A 22,377-nucleotide genomic window follows, 5' to 3' on the forward strand; every position below is an offset into this window, starting at 1 on the left:
CGCTTTTTGTGCCCATTTTTCTTTTTTCTCTGCCAGTGAGAGTGGTCGTGTTTGGTCTTTGTTTTGTAGTGCTAGCTTGAGTGGGGCATAATTTTTATTTCCTTTACTATGGCATTATGAATGGCGGTGTTTCTAGTGTGAAAGTGTATTATTGTTGTTGTTGTTGTTTACATTTCTATACCACCCCATAGCAGAACCTCTCTGGGCAGTTTACAAAGGTTATTTCTTCACATGGAAAGGAAGGAAAGGAACCTCTCATGCAAGCACTTGAGTCATTGCTGACTCCTAGAGGGATGCCTGCTTTCGCTGACGTTTTCTTGGCAGACTTTGTAGTGGGGTGGTTTGCCATTGCCTTCACATGACACATACTTTATTTATGAAATTCAGTGCTGCAAGATCTAGTGCTGGCCACTCATTTAGATGGAGTGAGAGTGGATTAGGCAAGTTCACAGAATACAGGCCGATCAATTACGGTTAGCCAAGATAGCTAAACTGAAGCCCCATGTTCAGAGATGGCGTGCTCCTGAATATCATCTGTTGGGGGACAAAACATAGGTGCAAACGACTGCTTTCATATCGTCCTCATGAGCTTCTTCCCCACAAACATCTGGCTGGCTCATGCTGGAAATGACACCATTCCACGTGGGCCGCAGGTCTGATCCAGCAAAGCTCTTCTTATGTTCTTGTAAGGGCAAGTGAGACTGGCATTTCAACCGATGAATAAAACCAGCGGGTCGTGTCACAAACGACATTTATTCCTGAGTAGATAATTTATGGGCTTTTTTAAATTTAGCTTTATAATACACAGAGCACAACGCCTACCAAAAGCAAATGAAACGAAACAAAACAGGCAAGAGAAATGAGCGTTCAGTGTGGATTACAATTTGGCTTCAACATGAATTGCAATGAATGGATCTTCAGCTCGGCTGTTAATCTGAAAATGAGCAGTGCCGTTCGTAGCAACGCGGATCTGGATTCCAGTGCAGAGGCTGCCTTCCTTTTGCCCTGAAATAATGTCACAGTAAACACCAGGGGGGAGACCCGTTGGGAGGACTGCTGACAAGTTCCTGTAACGAAAGCAAAGATTTTTCTCCTTATTTGTGCCGTTTGATACTATAGTGTCTAGATGGTGATGTTAGATGGCTTGCTACTCTGCACTTGGATTAAAGCCTAAATCAATTGCCTCCCTTGATGCATTTATACTATGGCACCTGTTATATGACAAATGGTTTATTAGGTGACCATACTCGTTAACACTTGTATTGACTGGGCTTCTTGCAATGAACATTATACCTTAAAAATGGTTGAAATTACTTTATGGTACTTTCCCCAACCTGAGGCCCTCCAGATGTGTTGGACTACAGCTTCCATCATCCCTAGCAGCATGGTCATTGAGAGGGCATCAGGTTGGAGCAATTTCTTGGAGGACCCTGCATCCATTCCTCCCAGGCTTCAGTGCTGAAGCACCACAATTCTATGGCCAGTATTTTGAAGGATTCTGCAAACTCCATCTCCAGCAGCTATTCTATAGAACGGTGATGGAATTGTTCTCTTCTACGGCATGTTTTGACACACTGAATGGAACCTCTCTGAAGACCAGAGTGGTATGGTCCAGGAAACACTCTACCACGTGATATGGAAACATGGGCTCTCATTGTTCAAAAACACAGAAGACCTGGACTTGGCAACAGTAGATATTTTGAATACTGTGTAGTCACTGACCAGTTTTACAGCTTGGTCCAGCTTGATTTGGCAACAGGGTAGTGTTTTAGAAGGATAAGCAGCAATAAAATCTAATTAAAAACAAATATTTACTCCAAGGAAAATGAATCCATCACAGACTGCAAAACTGGCCAACAAAGGGGCTTCTGGCCATTTACAAACAGCACGGTGGAGAGATGTGCAATGGGACCTATTTCTCTTGTCCACGTCACAATGAAAGGAGAAGCCGTATCTGTGAACCTTTTCCCTGCTTTGCAGCTATAGGTGTGTCACAAGGGCATCCTTAATGACCCAATATTTTAGGCTGAAAACCAATCACACTTTATACGGCAGAGGAATAGGATTTTCACGGCCCATCTCTCAGTGAGCACCATAATGTTCTGAAGGAGATAAGCATGTCTGTAAACAAAAGGACAGGATACACAGAGGACACACGCCGAGGTGCCGTAATTGCTATGGCGTCCAGAAGTTGTTTACAGACATGTATCTCCCCTTCACTGTAATGAATGATCGTCAGTAAACATGCAAGACAAGCAGCAAAATTAATTGGCTAAATAAAGAGTGAATTAGCTTTGAACATATTCTAGGCCATCACTGCCTGTCCAAAGATACAGAATTAATTATTTTGACTTGACCCACGCTACATGTCTTTTCTGAACTCATTCATCCCTACATGAACATACCTGTCATCATTATTAAACACAACAAATCCTTTGCCGTCCCGCTCAAAGGCCACCTGATGGTTACTGTTGTCCCACCACTGTGTAATCGGCTGGCCATATACGACATTTCGGAATGTCACCATTTTCCTAGAAATGAAATCAGTGAATCAGCATGATGAATTAAAGCATAACCACCTTCTCGTGCAAATGGCTTTAATAATTTGAAGCAATAATAATAAGAGGATGTGTAGCTACCTACGTCAATGCCGTTTTGCCAAGGCTGTGAAACCCAGACACCTGAAAATTGGCATTGTTATAGTAAGGAGAGTCCTAGAGGCATCCATCTCAGAGTTATTTTGTTTTTAAAACATACATTTTAATTAATTTGAGTGTGTCCATGTGACTGAGGACTGCAATAAAATCCTCATCTACAAGGGACAGACTTCAGCTACAAGGGACAGCTGCAACACATGGATTTGTAGTCCGTACTTTGACACCAGGAAAATTAGTAGAACAAAAGACAAGAGTCATAGAATCATAGAATAGTAGAGTTGGAAGGGGCCTATTAGGCCATTGAGTCCAACCCCCTACTCATTGCAGGAATCCACCCTAAAGCATCCCTGACAGATGGTTGTCCAGCTGCCTCTTGAATGCCTCTAGTGTGGGAGAGCCCACCACAACCTCCCTAGGTAACTGGTTCCATTGTCGTTCTGCTCTAACAGTCAGGAAGTTTTTCCTGATGTCCAGCTGGAATCTGGCTTCCTTTAACTTGAGCCCGTTATTCTGTGTCCTGCACTCTGGGAGGATCGAGAAGAGATCCTGGCCCTCCTCTGTGTGACAACCTTTCATGTATTTGAATAGTGCTATCATGTCTCCCCTCAATCTTCTCTGATCCAGGCTAAACATGCCCAGTTCTTTCAGTCTCTTTTCATATAGCTTTGTTTCCAGATCCCTGATCATCCATGTTGCCGTCCTCTGAACACACTCCAGCTTGTCTGCTTATATGCTTTTCCCCTCCCCCGTGCTGTGGGGCAGCCATCCCCTTCAGGGGAATGGAGTGGGGACACCTCTCCATCAGGTGGCTAGTAGGGATGGGTGAACTTACCCGCACCAGGCTTGCCGGGAGGGGGGGGCTTGCCCTGTCGCTTCTGCTGCCTGTCCCCACTCTTCTGAAGTTCAGCTTGGCCATTGAGGCAACGGGGAGAAGTGTACAATTTCCAAAGCCTCCATAAATTGTGCATTCCACCCTACCAATGGCTGTCTTAAAGGCCCCACTGACACAAGGTTAAAGGCACATTACCCTTGCGTCAATGGGGTCCTTAAGGCTGCTGTTGGCATACCGGGGGAGGGGTGGGGAGAGATGCACCATTTACAAATGCTCCAGAAATTGCGCACTTCCCCTGTTGTGTCAATGGCGGTCACCACTGAAACAGTAAGGAGAAGTGCATGATTTCAGTGCAAGGGCACGCAGCTGCTGAGTGCTTGCAGGGGCCTTGTGAGCGCTCGGGCAGGGGTCTGCATTCATGTCAGGAGCGCCTGACTGGGTGGGGGTGGGGGGCAGACATAGGGGGTCTGCAGGACTCCCAGATCCAGTAAGCCACTCATAGCATCCCTAGTGGATAGAGAAGTGGACTAGGGCAGAGGCTGTGCCTAGGGGTGTATACAGTCACCGTTTCACTGAAGACAGGGCGGCGCAACGTGTCCAACTTGGACAGCTACGACAGTTGGCTTGCAGCTTTTGCTGCATCAACGTATGGGCGATTCCGACTAGTCCTCAACATTTAGAAAAGCAAACTTGCTCTCAGGGATGCTCTTGCAGTGTTGGAACATACAAGGTGGCACATCTTGTGCTTACCTAATTTGATCCCAACGATGTTCACAGACCCAGTCATTGCCGCAAGTGCCATTCGGGTTAATCGTAACCGGCTTGATCGATCCATCAACATTGCTTGGTGGCCCAACCCAGTCATTAAAGTCCTTGTTGATGATGCATGACATTGATTAGACAATAAGAAGTGAGGTTACAACACGGGCAATTAATTTGCATCCTAGCATCAATTCTGGCTTACACGGCTTCCTAGAAATGGCAGTACCAGGCATTTGAAAGGCACACTGGTTTCTTACCACTGATGAAGAGAAAATTAGCCAGCAATTGAGATTTAGCTGTATGAAAATCTGACAAAGAGATTGCTTTTACAGATTGCCGATAGGACTGTATCATATAGCCTAATATATAGAGGACTGAACCAATGAAGAGGTCAGACCTGGAGTTGGAATTTGCCAGAGCGTGTGCTTGAACATCTTGTGAAAGCCACAGCAGAATTCTTTCTGCAGAAAAGCGTTTTGCGTTTTGGAAGGGATTCTTTGTGATCTGTGGCCTCAATCCAGAGAAAAATAGTCATGATTAAGTCACAATGAAATAATGGGACTTCGGTTTGTTGCAAAATAGTGTGAACTACACATTTCAATGCAATTCAAGCACAACTAACTTTGTTTTGGGCTAATATTTTTCTGGGGCCAATATATTTCTTTATATCTAGTCCGTTTTCAGAATGATGATACTGTCCCATGATAGGATAGTTTGTAAAGAGAATCTACAATAAAGCCACAGCTGAATTATTTGTTCTGAGCCAGCAGAAAATTTACCTTTCCATTCTGGATATCTCTTGGCCACCAGTAGCTTGACATTATTCGTGTAAATCCATAGGGATGAGCAAGCATAAAGCTAACGGCCATCTTATAGAGTCTGTAAAATGTATAAGGGAGGCAGCTGTTTATTAAATATGTATTAGAGCACAGAAAATAAGCAGGCACAAGAATTCGTTTATTTAGAGCCATATTCAGGGCAGGTACGATGAAAAGGAGCAAATATGTACCAGTTTTATACTAGGTTAAGGCAACAATCCTGGGAGTAAGCCCCATTGAATTCAATGGGGCTTACTTCTGAGTAGACATGTACAGGATTGTGCTGTAACTCTCATGGCTTTCTCTAAAGAAACTTGGGAATTGTATGTTGATGAGTAATCCGAAAATTCTCTTCTAAAGCATCTGCCCTCCACCCTTGATAGTACAGTTACCAGGACAGGTATCTTTTAAACAAGTGTTACATATTTACGTCCACAGAAACATGAATTCTGCACAAGCAAAAAAGAAACTAGCAGAAGCTATGGTAATAATTCAGCGCAGGTAAATGATGCACTGCTGCATGAGCACTAGATCACTATGTGAATGTCTTCCCCTTTTTCTATTTCTGAATATTGTTTAGCTCAAGGTGAGCTAGAAAATAGAGAAATCGTAAGTAAGAAACTGCTCTTCACTAAGAAGATCATTAAAGTGGAGATTAGATACATCATAGCTCTTCTTCGAATGTACAACAAGGCAATGCAGGGAAGTAGGGGTCCAGGACAGCAGAGATGGGAAGGCACATCCCCAAACCATACATTTTGGATAGAAATTATGCTGGCTGCCTATGAGGAAAACTTATTCACATCTAACAGGAGACTAGTATTTTCAATTCAACAACGGGATCTGCACAAATTCCACTTGTACATCGGAAGTCAAACAATTACAGTCATCGTTCTCAAAACGGAAGGGCAGAAAAGCAGATGTTAAAAGAAGTGCAAGCTTGCCCCCAACTCTATCTTACCCCTTTTGGTTTATCTTGAAGCTAGGATACCTTCTTTCTTCACTCCTCCCAGAACTGTATTCTTTGACAGTTTTAGGAAAAACTGGTTAATCCCCTACATTTATCAATCAATCCCAATTTTCCTGGGGCTGCTACACCTGGGTTCTAAAAAACACTCTGAATAGGACCAAATGGCCTCTTATCTTTGAGAACTGCTCACCCCGGGTTTGGGGCAGAAATGAGGGCTGCTAGAAAAAATGTCTGTAACAGTATTTTCCCCACAGCTCCCAAGTGACTCTTGATAAGGCTTTGAATATATGTTTTTCTAGACTTGGAGAGGTCTATTGTGACATGCCTGGAAAGTCAGACATAAGGAATCGTAACAACTTTGGGTGTTTTTTTTTTAAGGGGGGAGTTCTCTACCTGGGATTCCAGAAAGTGAGAATGGAGGCCCCACCAGCACCGTGTCCCCTCTGGTTGTCATGGTTATCTACAAAGACAACGGCTTTGTCAGAAGGCATCAGACTCCAATTTTCTCCCCAGCTCCTAAATTGTGAAGAAAGAATTAGAACTTGAATTATAATGCATTTTAATGAACATTGTTTTCACAGCTAACAAGGGGCAGAGGATGATCCAGCACTGCTGAGAAGTATAGCTATGGCGTTTGGTGTCTAAATCCCATGCCTGGGGGCACCTATAACATCTGGGTTCCACTTGCACACACAGAGGCACCTACAACCTGACTTCTGTGCATAAGCTCTTGGGAATGGAAGGTGTCTGTCTAAAGCCAATTACTTCAAATCTGCCATCTTTTCTCCATTCCACTTGCGAAGGACAGTCCCGAGCTGTGCGCCATATTTAAATTCGGTCACATGACCATTTCTGAAGTATTCAGAGCTTCGGACTGCTTCACCACCCAAGTCAATTACCTGGAAAAAGCCAGAAGACAGAGAGAAGATAACAGTATTGCTTTCAATTTGTTGCCAAACTAACGTCACCAATGATAAGATTCCCCCCCTCCCCGAAATAGCCAGCACACTGAATTGAAACATAAAAATCTCATTCTTCACTTGATCACAATCAATTTCAGTGGATCCCCAATGTCATTATAAAAGTGGTCTCAACTATTAAGGGCATAATTAAGAGCCAGTGTGGTGTAGTGCCTAAAGTGTTGGTCTGGTAGTGGGGAGATCCAGGTCCTAGTCCCCACTCGGTGACTTTGGGCCAGTCACAGACTCTCAGCCCAACCTACCTCACAGGGTTGTTGTGAGGATAAAGTGGAGAGGACGAGGGTTCGGTGGAGGAAAAAAAGGTGGGATATAAATGCAATAAATTATTATTATTATTATAATTATTATTATTTCAGGAATGGCTTTCCTCTAGCATCTCACACTTTTGAAGTAACACACTGGTGGGAACAATGGTAAAAGCACAGGGCATGATCCATCTAATCTGATGTACTTCTTGATCTCAATGGACTTAATGGATGTTAATGGACTTAATGGATCTTAAATCTTAACTTGGAAGGGCTTGCACCTTCTGATCCCACTGTTTGCATCACCACACTCATTGTGTATACATACATCAGTCCTTTCAGTCAATTAAACAATACTTTAATGTTGATTTGGAAAAGAGAATAAGCACTACTTTTCTGGATTAGATCTTGTCCAGCATTCTAGATCTCTAGGGCTCCAATCCTATACCGACATACCTGGGAGTAAGTTCCACTGAACTCAGTGGGATTTACTTCTGAGTAGACCTTCCTAGGACTGCACTGTAGGTGGCCTGAGGCCAGTCACTCTCCTTCACATCTGCAATGTGTGTTATAATAATACTGACTTAGATTACAGGATTATTGTAAAGATTACAATGAGATAATACACGTAAAGCATTTAAACATAGTATATAATACAGATGTTCAAAATTATTATTTTATTATTATTTATTACCTCCTGATAGATGAAAGGTCGTGAACCTTTGGTGAACCAGCGTGTGTTTAGATTATTTAGTTTGCTTAAAATAGCATTTATGTCCATAGGCCATATGTGCTTGGAAGCATCAATTCGGAACCCTGCAACCCCAATATCAATCATGTGGTTCATATATTCAGCTATTTTGGAACGCACATCCTCTCTTCTTTGGGTAAGGTCAACAAGACCAGAGAGGCGACAGTTGCGAACCTGTACGTACAGGGAGAACGCTTATCAATTGAACTGCCAAAACATAAACACACAATCCTTTATATATTTATTATTTAAAACCTTTCTTGGCTGCCTTTCAGGGCAGAAGCTTTCACAAGGTGGCTTACAACAATAAAATACATAAAATATTAAAAGCAATAAAACATTAAAATCACTCCATTAGCTGCCAATTAGTTTCCTGGCAAAGCACAAAGTACATTACCTTTAAAGCCCTACATAGTTTGGGTCCAGGTTACCTGTGGGGTCGCCTTCTCCTGTACAATCCGCCCCTCACACTCAGGTCCTCTGGAGAGAACATGCTTCAGTCAGCCAAAACTAGGCTGACATCTGTCACCCAGAGGACCTTTACTTCTGTCGCCACCCAGACTGTGGAATGGCCTGCTGGAGGAGAGTCACCAACTTAACTCTCTCTCTGAATTTAAGACAGCTTTAAAGACTAGCCTTTTCCAGCAGGCCTACCCAGATAAATGTTAAACCAAGACTTTTTAAGATGTGTTGATCGACATTTTGATGTTGTATTGGTTTTATATGCTCTTTTGATTTTATGTATCTGATTTATACTGTATTGTTGTACTAATGTTGTTCGCCACCTCGATCCAAGGGGAGAGATGGGTAAGAAATAAATATATTATTAATAATAATATTAAAAGTAATAAAACAGCAATTAAAACAATAAAACCAACAATAAAACCAGCATTGTTAGGAAGGAAAGGAAAGGAACCTCTTGTGCAAGCACTGAGTCATTACTGACTCTTGGAGGGACGCCAGCTTTCGCTGACGTTTTCTTGGCAGGCCTTATAGTGGGGTGGTTTGCCGTTGCCTTCCCTGGCCGTTATTACCTTTCTCCCAGCTAACTGGGTACTCATTTTACCAACCTCGGGAGGATGGAAGGCTGAGTCAACCCGAGCCGGCTGCCTGAAACCAGCTTCCGCTGGGATTGAACTCAGGCCGTGGGGAGAGTTTCAGCTGCAGAAACAGCTGCTTTACCGCTCTGCGCCACACGAGGCATGCTAGCATGGTATCAAATGGGTATGTTTATGAGAGAGGATGTTAAAGAATAGGCCCTGAGAAATTTAACCATTTGAATCCATATTTAAACTCTTAGGCAAGGGGCAGGGGAGAAGGCCTGGTGTCACATATTTATCAAGTGCTAATCGACTTAGGCCTGGGTTCAACCAACAGTTTAAAACAAATGTGGGAATTGGACTGGGCAATAGAAACGCTTTGTGGAATTCAATGCTGGAAAAATTCCCATTTGAATCAGTATCTATTAATATAAGGGAACAAGCTTTGGAAGTTTTTCAAAAATGGTATATGAGCCCCTGTTTGGTTAGCACTTATCCCCCCAGGAATTGTCCTGGAGGAGATGCAAGGAACCAAGATCCACTCAGCATATGTGGTGGTCCTGTGAAAAAGGGGCAAAGTTTTGGACTGCAATCTTTGGTGAAACTGATAAAATTCTTGGACAGGAATTGGAGAGAACACTTTAGAGTTAGCACTTTCAGGATCGCTGCCGAGAAACAATAGAAATTGCTCCTTCAAGCCATTGGCTGGATTTTTGTTGGTGGCAGCTAGACTGGTCACTACTCAATTTTGGAAGGACCTAAGAGGAGCTCCATTGGATGCTTGGTGGTCTCAGGTTTGGAAGATTGCCTTAACTGAAAAATTAACAAATAAGTTACGAAGTAGGAAACACAATATATTTTCTGCAGATTGGTTACAATGTATTATTTATGTTGTTAACACTCAACTTCGTAACACTCTTCCTGTAACGTGTCGGTCTCTCTGGTTCCTATGAACAATGTATTCTTAACATCTAGAACAGGTCTTGTTTTCAGAATTGGAAAACCATGTACATTCATGGCATCCCTAAAAGCTACCACATGGTACAATGACACTTGAACCCAGAACCAAAGGCCAGAATATCAATATTGTGAAGTTTACCTGAATAGGATCACTGTAATTTTCAATATCTCCACTGGCTGTTTGACATATTCTGTCATTGAAATCATAGCTAGAGTATGGGACAGCAGGGAAATCTCGGCTCCCTGCATTGAAATAGCTACCACAGATACCATGGTAGCCTGAGCCAGCTCCAGAGCCACACATATGGTTGATTACAGCATCCACATAAATATGTACCTGTCAAAGATACAAGCAGTAGAATAGTTAGGGGGGGGGAACTGATGCAAAGCACTGGTGTGTCACCTGATCTCAGCCCCACCTCAATCTTCTTTAACACTAGGTATTTCCTTGTACTTAACAAGTTTGAATTAATTGCCTAAACCACAGGTGCAGAGCAACACTGTGGTGGTGGGGTGACGCCTCACCCTCTGCGGGTCGGATGACATCAATGTGCATAAAAATATAAATATACAAAATGGAATACAGCATAAAAATATAAACGTACAAAATCTAAAACAATTTAGACAGCTAAAAGCAGTTTCAAAAGAATACTAGACCTGTTTAGATGGCTAGCATAAATGCCGCATCATACGCCATTAAATGGGTTGCATGAGGGCCAAAGCGCTGAAGCTGAATCCCGGCAAGATGGAAGCCCTTTGGGTGAGTGGTTCCCAAGTCCAGGAGAGAGGCCCATTGCCTGTTCTGGATGGGGTTGCACTCCCTCGGAAAGACCAGGTCCGTAGTCCGGGGGGTACTCCTAGATGCATCATTGTCGCTGGAGGCCCAAGTGGCCTCGGTGGCTCAGAGTGCCTTTTACCAGCTTCAGCTGGCTTGCCAGCTACGGCCTCTTCTGGACAGGGATAGCTAGGCCACAGTGGTACAGGCATTAGTAACCTAAAGAATGGATTACTGCAATGCACTCTATGTGGGGTTGCCTTTAAGCCTGCTCCAGAAGCTTGAGCTAGTGCAGAACGCAGCAGCTTGGCTGTCGTCAGGAGCTGCTCCTTTTCAGCATGTAACTCCTTCGCTGAGGGACCTGTACTGGCTGCCTATTGGCTACTGGGCCAGGTTTAAGGTTCTATTACTAGTGTACAAAGCCCCAAACAACTTGGGACCAGGATACCTGAGAGAGTGCTTTCTCCCTTACCAACCTGCCTACTCACTGAGGTCATTGGAGGGCCTGCTCCTGGTGGTTCCACATGGACCTTTCACCCGATTGGAATCCACCAGGAGAAGAGCCTTTAGTGTGGTGGCCCCTTCTCTTTGGAACTCCCTGACCTTGGAGGTCAGGCAGGCGCCAACCCTAGGCTGCCTCCGGCGCCTCCTGAAAACAATTCTAATTCAAGAAGCCTTCCTCAACTGATTAGCCACTATTTTTTATTGGTTCTTTGCTTTAAATTGAACCACTCCGGAATCTTTTTTAGATATGGAGTGGCATATAAATATTGTAAATAAATAAATAATAAATGACTGGGAGTGGAGGGCAGTCTTAACCTGGCGCCAAAAAGATGACAGTGTTGGTGACAGGTGGGCCTCAGTGGGGTGCTCATTCCATAGTTGGGGGGCCACTAGTCAATTTATTTTGCTTTTACAAAGAAATCTGAAGAGCCAATCTTGTCTTAAATGGAATAGGTTTGAGCTGATGCCGTTACAGAAGTTATAGAAGCATTTGTTGTAATGAACTGGGTGAACCAAATATCTCATCGGACACAGCTGAATAAAAATAAACATTTCTCCTTATAAAAGTGGTTACCTTTGACCTGAAATCTCTTGCTCCATCCCAGGCTATTGTTTAGAAAAGGCCCAGAAAGCCACTTACTCCAACATTGTTGCATCTGGTCACCATGTCTCTAAACTCATTTTCGTTCCCAGAACGTGAACATAACTTGTAACTGATTGGCTGGTATCTTTCCCACCACGGTCTCCAAGGACTCATAACTACAAGGTTCTCATTGGGAGGAGAAACCTGGATATTCAGAAAGACAGTCAGTGAGCAAATAGGGGATCACAAATCACTGTGCCAGACTTCACGAGGGCGATAGATCCCAATTCAGTCATAGTTCAACAAAAAGAATGAGATGGATTTCAAAATGACTGCCAAAACGTAAAACTACGCAATAGTAGAAATAACTGATGTTGACGGTAAATGGGCATAATTATACATAGGATTGGATCCAGAGAAAAACTCTTGGTTATTTTCCCCACCGTTCTGCAGAACCAGAATAAATGATTAAAAATTACTCATTTATTACATTTTATCCCATCCTTCCTCCAAGAAGCTCAGAGTGGCATACAGCTTTCTCTCTCTCCAATCCCAACCCTATAAGGTAGGTTAGGCTGAGAGAGGTTGACTGGTCAAGGATCAACCACTGAGCTTCATGGCTGAGAGGAGAATTCAACCAGGGACTCCAGGCTCCAAATATATGCCCAGTGTCTTAATGTATAAGATATATACAGGTCACAGAGGCCAACTTCTATTGGCACATATGGAAGCCAACTTCTATTGGCACTTTTCCTGTATACACAGTCCTGCTACTAAGGTGAATCAATTCTAAAGAACGGCTAAAGCTTCCATTTCCAATTTCTGTTAGTATTTATCCTGAGAACTCTTCTCACTGAGCTGAATGCTGGTAAAGAGAAGGCTACTTCACACTCTCACCCAGACATAGATCATTGTTCTACAGTAGGTCAAGCAGTCGTCCATAGTCATCCCCATGAGATACATAAGGCATTGCATGAGCTAGACCCTGCAAGACTAGCAGCTTCTCAACATGAGGCTTTTATTCTGAGATTGAGATTGGTTACGCATGGAAGTTTGCAGGTCCTTTACATGACGTTGTGAAGCTCCAAAGCCCCTCCTGTGCGTTCTGACCTTTAACCCCCTTTTTTTTTTTTTACGATCGGGGATAATGAGGTATTTAAATATACCACAAGTTGAATTTCTCCATGTTAAGAGGAAGTTGTGATATACATAACAGCAGCTACACCACAGTGCCTTCTAGTGGCTTTATAACAAAACATATAGAACTTGCAGATAAAGAAAACACTGAGGGGAAAAAAGAGGGAAGTGCATTTAACGGCCTGATCTTAATCCCACAAAGAATCTGAAACAGAAGCTCCAGTAAAGTTGCGGGATGAAAATCCTCTCTGTAAAGAAGACCTAGGAATATATGTGTGGAGGCCCTATTTGCAAGATTCATTACGCGAGAAGAGGAGATACTATGCCAACTAAGCCTAGCTGCACATGGGCTATCAATTCACAGAATGCCATATGTCAGACTTCCCCAACCTGGTGCCCTCCAGATATTTTGGACTATAACTCCCATCAGCCTCAGCCATCATAGCCCATGCTCAGATATTTTGGAAGTTGTAGTCCAAAACATCTGCAGGACCCCTGTTGGTTGGGACAGGCTGTCATATATACACAATGGGGAAGAGACCACAAGTGTATGAACTGGTTGGGTGAGTGTAAAAACTGACCCACACTCTACCATTCCAATGGTTGGGTGAGAGCGGAAGGTAAAGCAGGCAGAATCAAAGCCAAAAGGGGAAGGGCCAAAAACAGAAGCCCATTGTAGCTCAAAGCTCTTTCTACCAGTAAGTTAAGCCTTAGGAGAGCCATTTCAAATGTTTAGAACAGGGAGAAAAAACTGCACAAACGCTGGGAAACCACCCAATGATTGGTGGTTTGAGGAAAGGGGGAGGGGCCAGGGAAAGGGCGGAGCCGCTAGGGAACACTGGGGCGGGGGTCAGATTTGACCCCCGGGCCTGAGTCTCTCACCCCTGGTCTATTAGGTAATTATTTTGCTATCACTGAAGAGGACAGAATACTGACCTGAACACCTGCAAATCCATTTGGTGCCAAATAACGCTCACATTCAAGAGCAATGTCAATCCAGCGCCATTCAAAGAGGTGGACGATAGACGTCCTTACAGGTTTCGGATTCGACTTGTACTGGGTCCAGCAAAGTCCAAAGGCCGCTAGGAGAAGGAGCAACAGGTTCCTCATGTTATCTTTGACACTTGGGGGCATTCTTCTCAACAGCCTTTTGCATTCCTGTTGGAAAGCAAAGCACAGTTTACCAGTGATACACCTTAAATCCGACCTCATTCGCAACATGAAGCTTTAAAGAGACACACTGTATTGCAGGCTGCCCGCATTAACATGTGAACTGGCTGCAAGACACCGCTTTGGTTTGTTTAATGTGGCCAATAGGTCAGAGGTCTGGAGCGAGGCTCTGTTTGCAACTGCAGCCAGTGACAAATAAACATCCCATCAGGCTGGGATCAGGTGTGGCCATACCCAAATGTAAGCCTAGAGGATGTGTACTCGGCTTGGCATCCATGAGCTCAAATTAGAGAAGGCCTATTGACCAAACAATGGCAGAAGGCAGGACTCCTAGGCCTGTTCAGAAAACACCATGATAGCTAAGCATTTTGAGCTAAATATTATGGCTTAGAGGATCATGTGAACCATGACATTGGGCTTCTTCAGACAACACACTAAGGCATGCTCAGGCCACTAACCCTTTTGCAGCAAATAGTGTGTTCACATGACACACTAAGCCATAACGTTTCGCACAAAATTCTTCACCACAGTACTTAGTATGTTGTCTGAACAGGCTCTTCGTGTGTAGTGTGAAGTGAACCATTCCTAACCATGGTGGCTACATAACCACAGTTCAAACCTGCTCACTAGCCACTTGCTGCAAAAGGTTTAGCGGCCTAACCATGGTTTAGCGTGTTGTCTGAATAGGCCCCTAGTATTTACTCTAGGCCTGACCAATGCAGAGGCCGATATGGTATACCATAAGGCCTAGGAATACACAACCCATGGTACCGCATTAGACTTGGTTGCCTGCCTCAGTCTAGGACACACTCCACATTGAATACATCACAGACATACACTGAGCATAACTGAGCACTGGGTTATGGCCATTATATAATCCTAGCTGAAGAAACTGAATTTGATTTCAGTTTGGGAACTCCTTTGGGTAGCCCCAATTTTAACAAGTTTGAGGCCCTGCTCTCGGGCCCACTGCTAAGATTGATAAAAGTGGTGTACCAACGAGAGGGCCTTTTCGGTGGGGTGCCCCACTTGACCCCACAAGTGGGGCCTCTCCACTTGACCCCTTTCTCTTGGAACCTTTAAAAAGACATCAAGGGCTTACTTTATTGCTGGCCCCCTGTATCCAATTTTAACTGGTTCTGGTTTTATTATCTATATATATAAAATGCTTAGGGATGTTTCCGTAAAGGCTTCAGCTGATACAGGTTGCTAAGCAACAGTAACGTGTAACATCAGCTGATACAGGTTGCTAAGCAACAGTAAAAACGTGTAATGTCAGCTGATACAGGTTGCTAAGCCCCTCGCCTGACTCCTCCAGGATTTCCAAGGTAATCCTACCCCCTTTCTGCCTCTTCGCTCTCCCCCCACCCCATGAAGGGGGCAGCACCATGGTCCGGGGCAGCACCATGGTCCGGAGCATGAGCGAGGCACGGCCGGGGCCCTTGGTGGCCGGGTGGGAGGCCACTCGCCTGCTGCGAGCCCAGGCCCCGGCGTAATCTCATGCGAGCTGGGTGGGCGGCCCAAGGCTGACAAGGACCCTGGGGAGAAGGGGATACCTGCTCCCCCTCCCCCCAACCTCCCTGCCCCCCAGATTTGCCAGACGGCGCTGTATCGGCGGCCTTCAAACAGCCCGCGCCCCTGCAATATTTAATTAATAAACTTTAAGATATGCTAAAACAGCGTATGTTACGCCGGGTACTGCTAGTATGTTGAATTGTCTTAACATTTCTTATTATAAATCATCTTGTGGGGGTCACTCAAAAATGTGGGGTAGAAATATAACAACAACACTTTGGCTATTGGGCAGTAAAAGAAATGTAATGAAATTAAATATATTGCTGTGGTCATTTCCTCCAGAAATTCTGTTATATAAATCTCAGTTGGAAAACCAACATAAACTTGCTCATGTGTTTTCAGAATTAAAATCCTTCATTTTGGTCTCAGCTGGGTGAGACAGAAATGAGATGGGATTTTCACCTGGCTCGGTTTTGCTATTCTACGTGTTTCAGATTTTGTATTTTAGCTATTAGTTTGAAGTACTTTATCACCTCACACTGAGCCCTCAGGGTAGGACGAGGGAGAGAAAGACAGAAAATGTGTGTGTTGCTTCAGGCAGCACTGTTTTCGGCTGAGAAGTAAAATGATAGTAAATATAAATAAATCCATCCTAGTGTTCAGGCATTGCTATAATCTGGAAGCAGAGCAGAGCTTTGCTGTCTTGGGGATGTGCATGTGGGCAACCGGCACTCCTGCCAACAGGAGGATCCAACCAGGATGTAGTATGTAGTTCTTCAGCTGCCTTTGACTAGGCCTTCCAGGGTCTTGGTGACCTGCCTATTATTGGTATGTTCTTGGCTGAACTCCCTAAAGAGTGGAGAGGGACCAAGCTAAGGGTACAGCTTGCATGGATGATGCAGAGCTCTAAGCTCTAAAAAAAAATCTCCTGCAGCACACCTGCTCTCTACTTGTAGCACAGATCTGTAGAAAACCAAAAGGTTGATGGTCCAATCTTTCAGTTCATTGGCTTTCTGTACAAACACATATGCAGTTCCTTCTTGGATCAGACCAAAATCTACCTAGCCAGCATTTCGTTTGCAACAGGAGCCCCACTATTTCTTGCCTCCTAAGCAAGTCCCCTACCATGTTAGCCAACCCCACCCTACCCCAGTTAGGAAGATATAAGCTACGTTACCACCACCACCCACCCACCCCGGAGCAAGTCTTGTATCTGGGATTTGAACCAAACAAAGGATCATACCTATAGACCAGCCTTCCCCAACCTGGCACCCATCAGATGTTTCAGAACACAACACCCATCATCTCCAGCCAGAGTGCCTATGCTGATTGGGGTTGATGGGAGTTATAGTCCAACACATCTCAGGAGCTCCAGGTTGAGAAAAGCTGGTTTGACCTGCTTTTTTCTTTCCCTAAACCAACTCAGGAAAAGGGGGGGGGGGAGTACGAATGGTATGAAATACCTCATAGAAAGGGACTTGTGTTCTTTTCACCAAATGCAGCCGAGTCATTCCTCGAAACGTGCCCCAGATTGCTTGTACTCCAGCATTCGCTGTAGCGTTCTAGGAACCTGATTTTGCAAAGTGACTTTTAGAGTGGGATCAGCCAGGCTATGAAGAGTCCACCCATCCCCCAACTTTAAAAACATTACAGCTATAAAACTACAATACCTACTTGCAAGGAAGTCCAGGATGCTCATCTACTGGCTTTCCAATTGATAAAAGGCAGTCAGGCAGGCAGAGAAGGAAGGAAGGAAGGGAGCTTATCGATTTTGGACAGGACTAGTGGTTGGAGGAAGCCCTGCCTAGTCTACATTCAGTTTCCATAGGAAGGAAAAAGCTTCATTCTTCAACCGAAGCCACGTCTTAGCCAATCAGAGGTATTGGAAGGAGGGCTCTTAAGTTCTAAAACAACTAGCCTCCACTCCGACAAAATGCACATGGAGTCCTTAAAAAGGCAAAACCAAAGGTTGTATCCAGTCTTAATCCCACTTAGTGTAGACCCATCGAAAGGAATGGGACCTAAGTTACACTAACATTGTATACAACCCATAACCTGGGGGGTGTTTTCACAGCACCAGGTTGCTGCCGTGCCACCTCTAAACCCCACACATTCGCTGTTGTGGGGTGGCGCAGCTAATTTTGATGGCAGGAGGCAACGTGGGATTTCTGGCAGCCATATCGGCTCCCCCCCCCCCCCATCCCCAAATTGAACTCCATGCATACAGTTTTGGCTGTTACATCAGGACTATGAAGTGCATGCGCTGGATTTGTTTATGTGTGGGGTTTCTCATTCAGCCACAGATACTCATACAAAAGCCTCCTTCTGTACACATAGGCAAGGTGGGACAGGAATGTCCCAGGGGACATTGCGAAGTGGGGTGGGGGAAGATCAATCCCACGCTGTGCTTTACGATTTCAAAGCAATCACCCTACTGTTGGTTGAAATGCAAAGCCCAGAGGGAGAAAAGATTTCTGTTTGAGAGCTGATGCGCTCTTTCGGAACCTCTCTCACTGCAGAGCGGTGCCAGTTTATATTGTGCAGGTTGCCAGATACAGTTGCCACCAGCTGTCACTGCATTTCAGGCATCACTGGAAGCAGGTCTTGGAATGAACAAATCTGACTTAGGCCCATTTCAGTGAGGAAATCAAGTGTTGGAACTGTGTTAGACCTGGCTGAACAGTGACAAAATAGGAGCTCATGAACTGTTTAATGAGCTCTGTCCTCTGTAAAGCTGAGCCAACACAATTAACTCACCCTGCCCTGTAAGATTAGGATGCCTTTATGCTTTCCCATGGGAAAGTGGAAGCTGTTCGCCAAATGAGGTAGAGTGGGGATATTTGTTGGAAACAAAGTGCATTTCGGGTTAGTTGTGCCACATGTGACCTTAAGGTAGCCTCGTAAACAAGGCCATGAAAGTTACTGGCTCACAAAACCATGGACTGATCCCTATTTCAACCATTTGTAGCACATCACAGGGCTAAAAGTAAATATCAAACAACTCGCTTCGAATTCGCTCAAGTTTTTCTGGTTGCTCACCTGGACAATCAGGGAAGGGTCTACGTACAGCTTTCTTTAGGGTATATCTGCACTAGCTAATTTCTACACCATCTGTACCAGAAAATACAAGGAATAAAATATGAGGGCCATTTTCCATTTTTTTTTTTTTTTTTTTTTTTTTTTGCCCCGCTTCTGTGTTTTTCTAGAGGGAGGTTTCCTAAATGAAGAAGTAGCCTTGTAACTCAAAAGCTGACACTATTAGAAGTGCAAGGCTATGGTCGCTGGAGCATCTGAGGGAGCACAAAATTTTTGGACTGTCCCTCCAGAAACCGTAGACAGGGCTATGTCGGGAGAGGGGCTCCCAGGTCCGAGGCCTCCACCCGCATCTGCTCCTGCCCCCTCGCAGCCGAGGTTGAAAGTGTAGCCCTCAGAGGACCTCGTAGAGGTCAAAAATGGGGCTTTCCGGTGGGCGGGAAGGGGAGAAGCCAAGATTCCAAAAACCCTATGGCTTCTCCCAGTAGTAACCACCCCAGCAGTGTGCCTCTTCTAGACAGGCTCAGAGGCTCCTCAGAGGTGAAAATAGCGGCCCAGGACGGCACCGGATACTCGGAAGCCTCTGAGCGGAGGCTTCCTTCTAAGAGGAGTCCAACCAATAGGGTTACAACCTGAGTAGCATATGCAGCTCATAATTTACACAAAGAAACACGACAACCTATCAAGAGCGGAGAAAACATTACAGCAACATGGTTCTATACCCCCTGTTCCAGCAAACTATTAATGGAATCCATTTCCTTTTGGATCTACTTTCCAATTGTCTACTTTTTATACCCTAATAAAAGTTTGTCTAGTGTTCCATTCTTCTTACATGCTATAGGTAAACCGTCCACCCTTTGATCAATAGACACTAAGGGTGCAATGCGACATAAGTCTCACTGAAATGAATGGAGCTGAGCAGGAACCACAGCCCTTATTACGGCTGTCAAGGGCAATTAAAACTTGGTTAGGCAAGACTGATCCCCAAAGGAGCAGCCTAATGCATCAACAAATGCATGGCATACCTTGTTGCAATGGCTACTATATTCTTATTATGCAGAGACAAGACTATCGTTGGGTCCAAATATATAGGAATTATATGGGCATATCACCTAGTTCCCAGTGCATCACTTGATCAGAATTTGCAATGAGAACCATTATTCCTAAAGCTCTTATAGCCAATTAAGACACAACGTCAGAGATGCATGTACATGCTAAAAGCAGGCCTACTCCCTCATATTACTAGAACTGAGGGTCATCCCATGAAGGTGACAGGTGGGAGACTCAGGGCAGAAAAAAAGAAGTACTTCACTCAGAGCATAGTTAAACTATGGAATTCACCACCACAAGATGTAGGGATGGCAACAAATCAGATGGCTTTAATTAAAAGGGGGTTAGACAAATCCATGGCAGCTAAGGCTCTCAATGGCTACCTCCATATTGAATTGAAAATACCTAAGTTTAAATGTGACTAAGTATGGCCCATAGGCAGCCAGCATGATCCCTATCCAAAATGCATGGCTTTGATGGGGTCACACTTTCCCATCTCTGCTGTCCTGGACCACCACTTCCCTGCATTACCTTGTTCTACATTAGGCGGAGAGCTGTGATGTATCTAATCTCCACTTTAATGATATTCTTAGTGAAGAACAGTTTCTTACTTTCAGTTTCTCTAATTTTTAGCTCACCTTGAGCTAAACAATGTTCAGAAATAGAAAAAGGGGAAGACATTCACATAGTGATCTAGTGCTCATGCAGCAGTGCATCATTTACCTGCGCTGAATTATTACCATAGCTTCTGCTAGTTCCTTTTCTGCTCGTGCAGAATTCAGGTTTCCGTGGATGTAAATATTTAACACTTGTTTAAAAGATACCTGTCCTGGTAATTGTACTATCAAAGGTGGAGGGCAGATTCTTTAGAAGAGAATTTTCGGATTACTCATCAACATACAATTCCCATGGTTCTTTAGAGAAAGCCATGAGAGTTACAGCACAATCCTACACATGAATACTCAGAAGTAAGCCCCATTGAATTCAATGGGGCTTGCTCCCAGATAAGTGGGCATAGGATTGTTGTCTTAAACTAGTATAAAGCTGGTACATATTTGTACCTTAGATGTGCTCCTTTTCACCGTACCTGCCCTGAATATGGCTCTAAGTAAACGAATTCTTGTGCCTGCTTATTTTCTGTGCTCTAATACATATTTAATAAACAGCTGCCTCCCTTATACATTTTACAGACTCTGTAAGATGGCCATTAGCTTTATGCTTGCTCATCCCTATGGATTTACATGAATAATGTTAAGCTACAGGTGGCCAAGAGATATCCAGAAAGGAAAGGTAAATTTTCTTCTGGCTCAGAACAAATATTCAGTTGTGGCTTCACTGCGGATTCTCTTTACAAACCATCCTATCTTATGGGACAGTATCAACATTCTCAAAACAGACTGGATATAAAGTAATATATCGGCCCCAGAAAAATATTAGCCCAAAACGAAGTTAGTTGTGCTTAAATTGCATTAGATGGACCCTTGGTCTGATCGAGGATGGCTTTTCTTGTGTATGTTCTTAGGCATTTATTTAGGGTGTGGGTGGGTGCGTTTTAACCCTCCCATCGCAAAATCCCTCCCTCTCAGAGCTTCTTTTAGCCATCAAGTGGGAAACTTGTAGCATATAAGATGCGCGTCCAACGCTGGGAGATAAGATACACGCGTGACTCTCTCCACGGCCCTTACTTTCACTGGGAAGTAAAAGAAGCAGTTAAGCAGGTCAGGTTCTGGTTTCCTCCATCAGATGGAGACGCGTTTGGGGGAAGAGCTGCCTGAACCTTCCCCATGAAGGTCCAGCGCTTGATTAAAGACCTGGAGGCAGTAACGCACGTGTGAAAGGCGTTCCCAATACTTCAGCTCACTGGCTTGGCTCTACTAAACCAGCGGCTGCAGCGATGATTAGAAGAACTGACTTCACAGAAGTAGAGAGGTCGGTGTTTGTCGGGATCTGCAGGGCCATAGAGCAGAAGCCAGGATCACTACCTGGTGGGTTGGTGGGGGATGCCTTTAAAGAAAGGGACTTTGATTCTTGCAAAAAGGGGGAAAAAACCAAAGTTGTTGCTCCAGTCACTGCACCACTTGCAGCTGGACAACCGCTCCCGGGAGGGATTTCCCTGAGCGCAAGCCCTCCCCCTCCCTCGCCTCCTCCATTGGAGTCTCCCTGCAGTGTGAATGGTATACATACGTGCTTGGTTGCTTTACACGCTGCATGGCCGCCTCCTCCGCCGTTTCCCTGATGCAGCTCCCATTTGTCCCCATACTTCCGCGACTCAAAGCAGGACGGATTGCAACCAATCCTTGGAAGGGCGAGGAATGACGTCCCTTCACTGCCATGGAGCTTTACGGCTCAAACGCCTCCCTCTCCGTCTTCGGTTTTTTCCCCCCCAAGCCTTACAACGCGCATTAACATTTGGCTGCTGCCCTCTAGTGTTCATCCTTTCAATTTCCACTCCATGGTCCTGTTGCAGGCGTTGATTTCCATCCCCGCTTCCTCCGGTGGAAAGTGGAATCCCGCACTCTTAGGGCGCAATCCTATGCGCGGTCGGAGAGTGGGGAGAAAAGCCATACAGCACCCAGCGTTTCCCAACTCCATATG

At 44.6% G+C, this 22,377-nt stretch overlaps 1 protein-coding gene across 6 annotated transcripts; it reads right to left on the reverse strand.

Moving 5' to 3' along the window:
• Window positions 1-734: 734 nt before the first annotated feature.
• On the reverse strand, window positions 735-22,051 carry LOC134392831 (pancreatic alpha-amylase-like). Of its 6 annotated transcripts, XM_063117518.1 has the most exons (14): window positions 21,967-22,051; window positions 18,739-18,810; window positions 17,374-17,405; window positions 17,163-17,269; window positions 13,951-14,172; window positions 11,935-12,081; window positions 10,155-10,352; window positions 7,959-8,189; window positions 6,805-6,938; window positions 6,433-6,555; window positions 5,031-5,130; window positions 4,240-4,361; window positions 2,406-2,531; window positions 735-1,067 (listed from the first exon to the last, which is right to left on the reverse strand). In XM_063117518.1, the coding sequence occupies exons 4-14, from the start codon at window positions 17,208-17,210 to the stop codon at window positions 878-880; spliced, it is 1,641 nt and encodes a 546-aa protein (XP_062973588.1). In that variant the 5' UTR covers window positions 17,211-17,269; window positions 17,374-17,405; window positions 18,739-18,810; window positions 21,967-22,051; the 3' UTR covers window positions 735-877. The 6 variants fall into 6 exon arrangements, with proteins under 6 accessions (XP_062973588.1, XP_062973578.1, XP_062973597.1 ...); XM_063117508.1 differs by lacking the exon at window positions 18,739-18,810 and having other exon boundaries at window positions 17,374-17,401; XM_063117527.1 differs by lacking the exon at window positions 18,739-18,810.
• Window positions 22,052-22,377: the final 326 nt, after the last annotated feature.

The sequence above is a fragment of the Elgaria multicarinata genome, chromosome 1 (assembly GCF_023053635.1).
Source record: "Elgaria multicarinata webbii isolate HBS135686 ecotype San Diego chromosome 1, rElgMul1.1.pri, whole genome shotgun sequence".
Classification (NCBI taxonomy): domain Eukaryota; kingdom Metazoa; phylum Chordata; class Lepidosauria; order Squamata; family Anguidae; genus Elgaria; species Elgaria multicarinata.

Coding starts and splice junctions, on each gene's coding strand:
- LOC134392831 (XM_063117498.1), bottom strand. CDS start 14,235: ATGTTGCGAATGAGGTCGGATTTAAGGTGTATCACTGGTAAACTGTGC. Junction 10,353..11,934: donor CCAGATGCAACAATGTTGGA/GTAAGTGGCTTT, acceptor TATCTTTGACAG/GTACATATTTATGTGGATGC. Junction 5,131..6,432: donor CTCACTTTCTGGAATCCCAG/GTAGAGAACTCC, acceptor TACATTTTACAG/ACTCTATAAGATGGCCGTTA.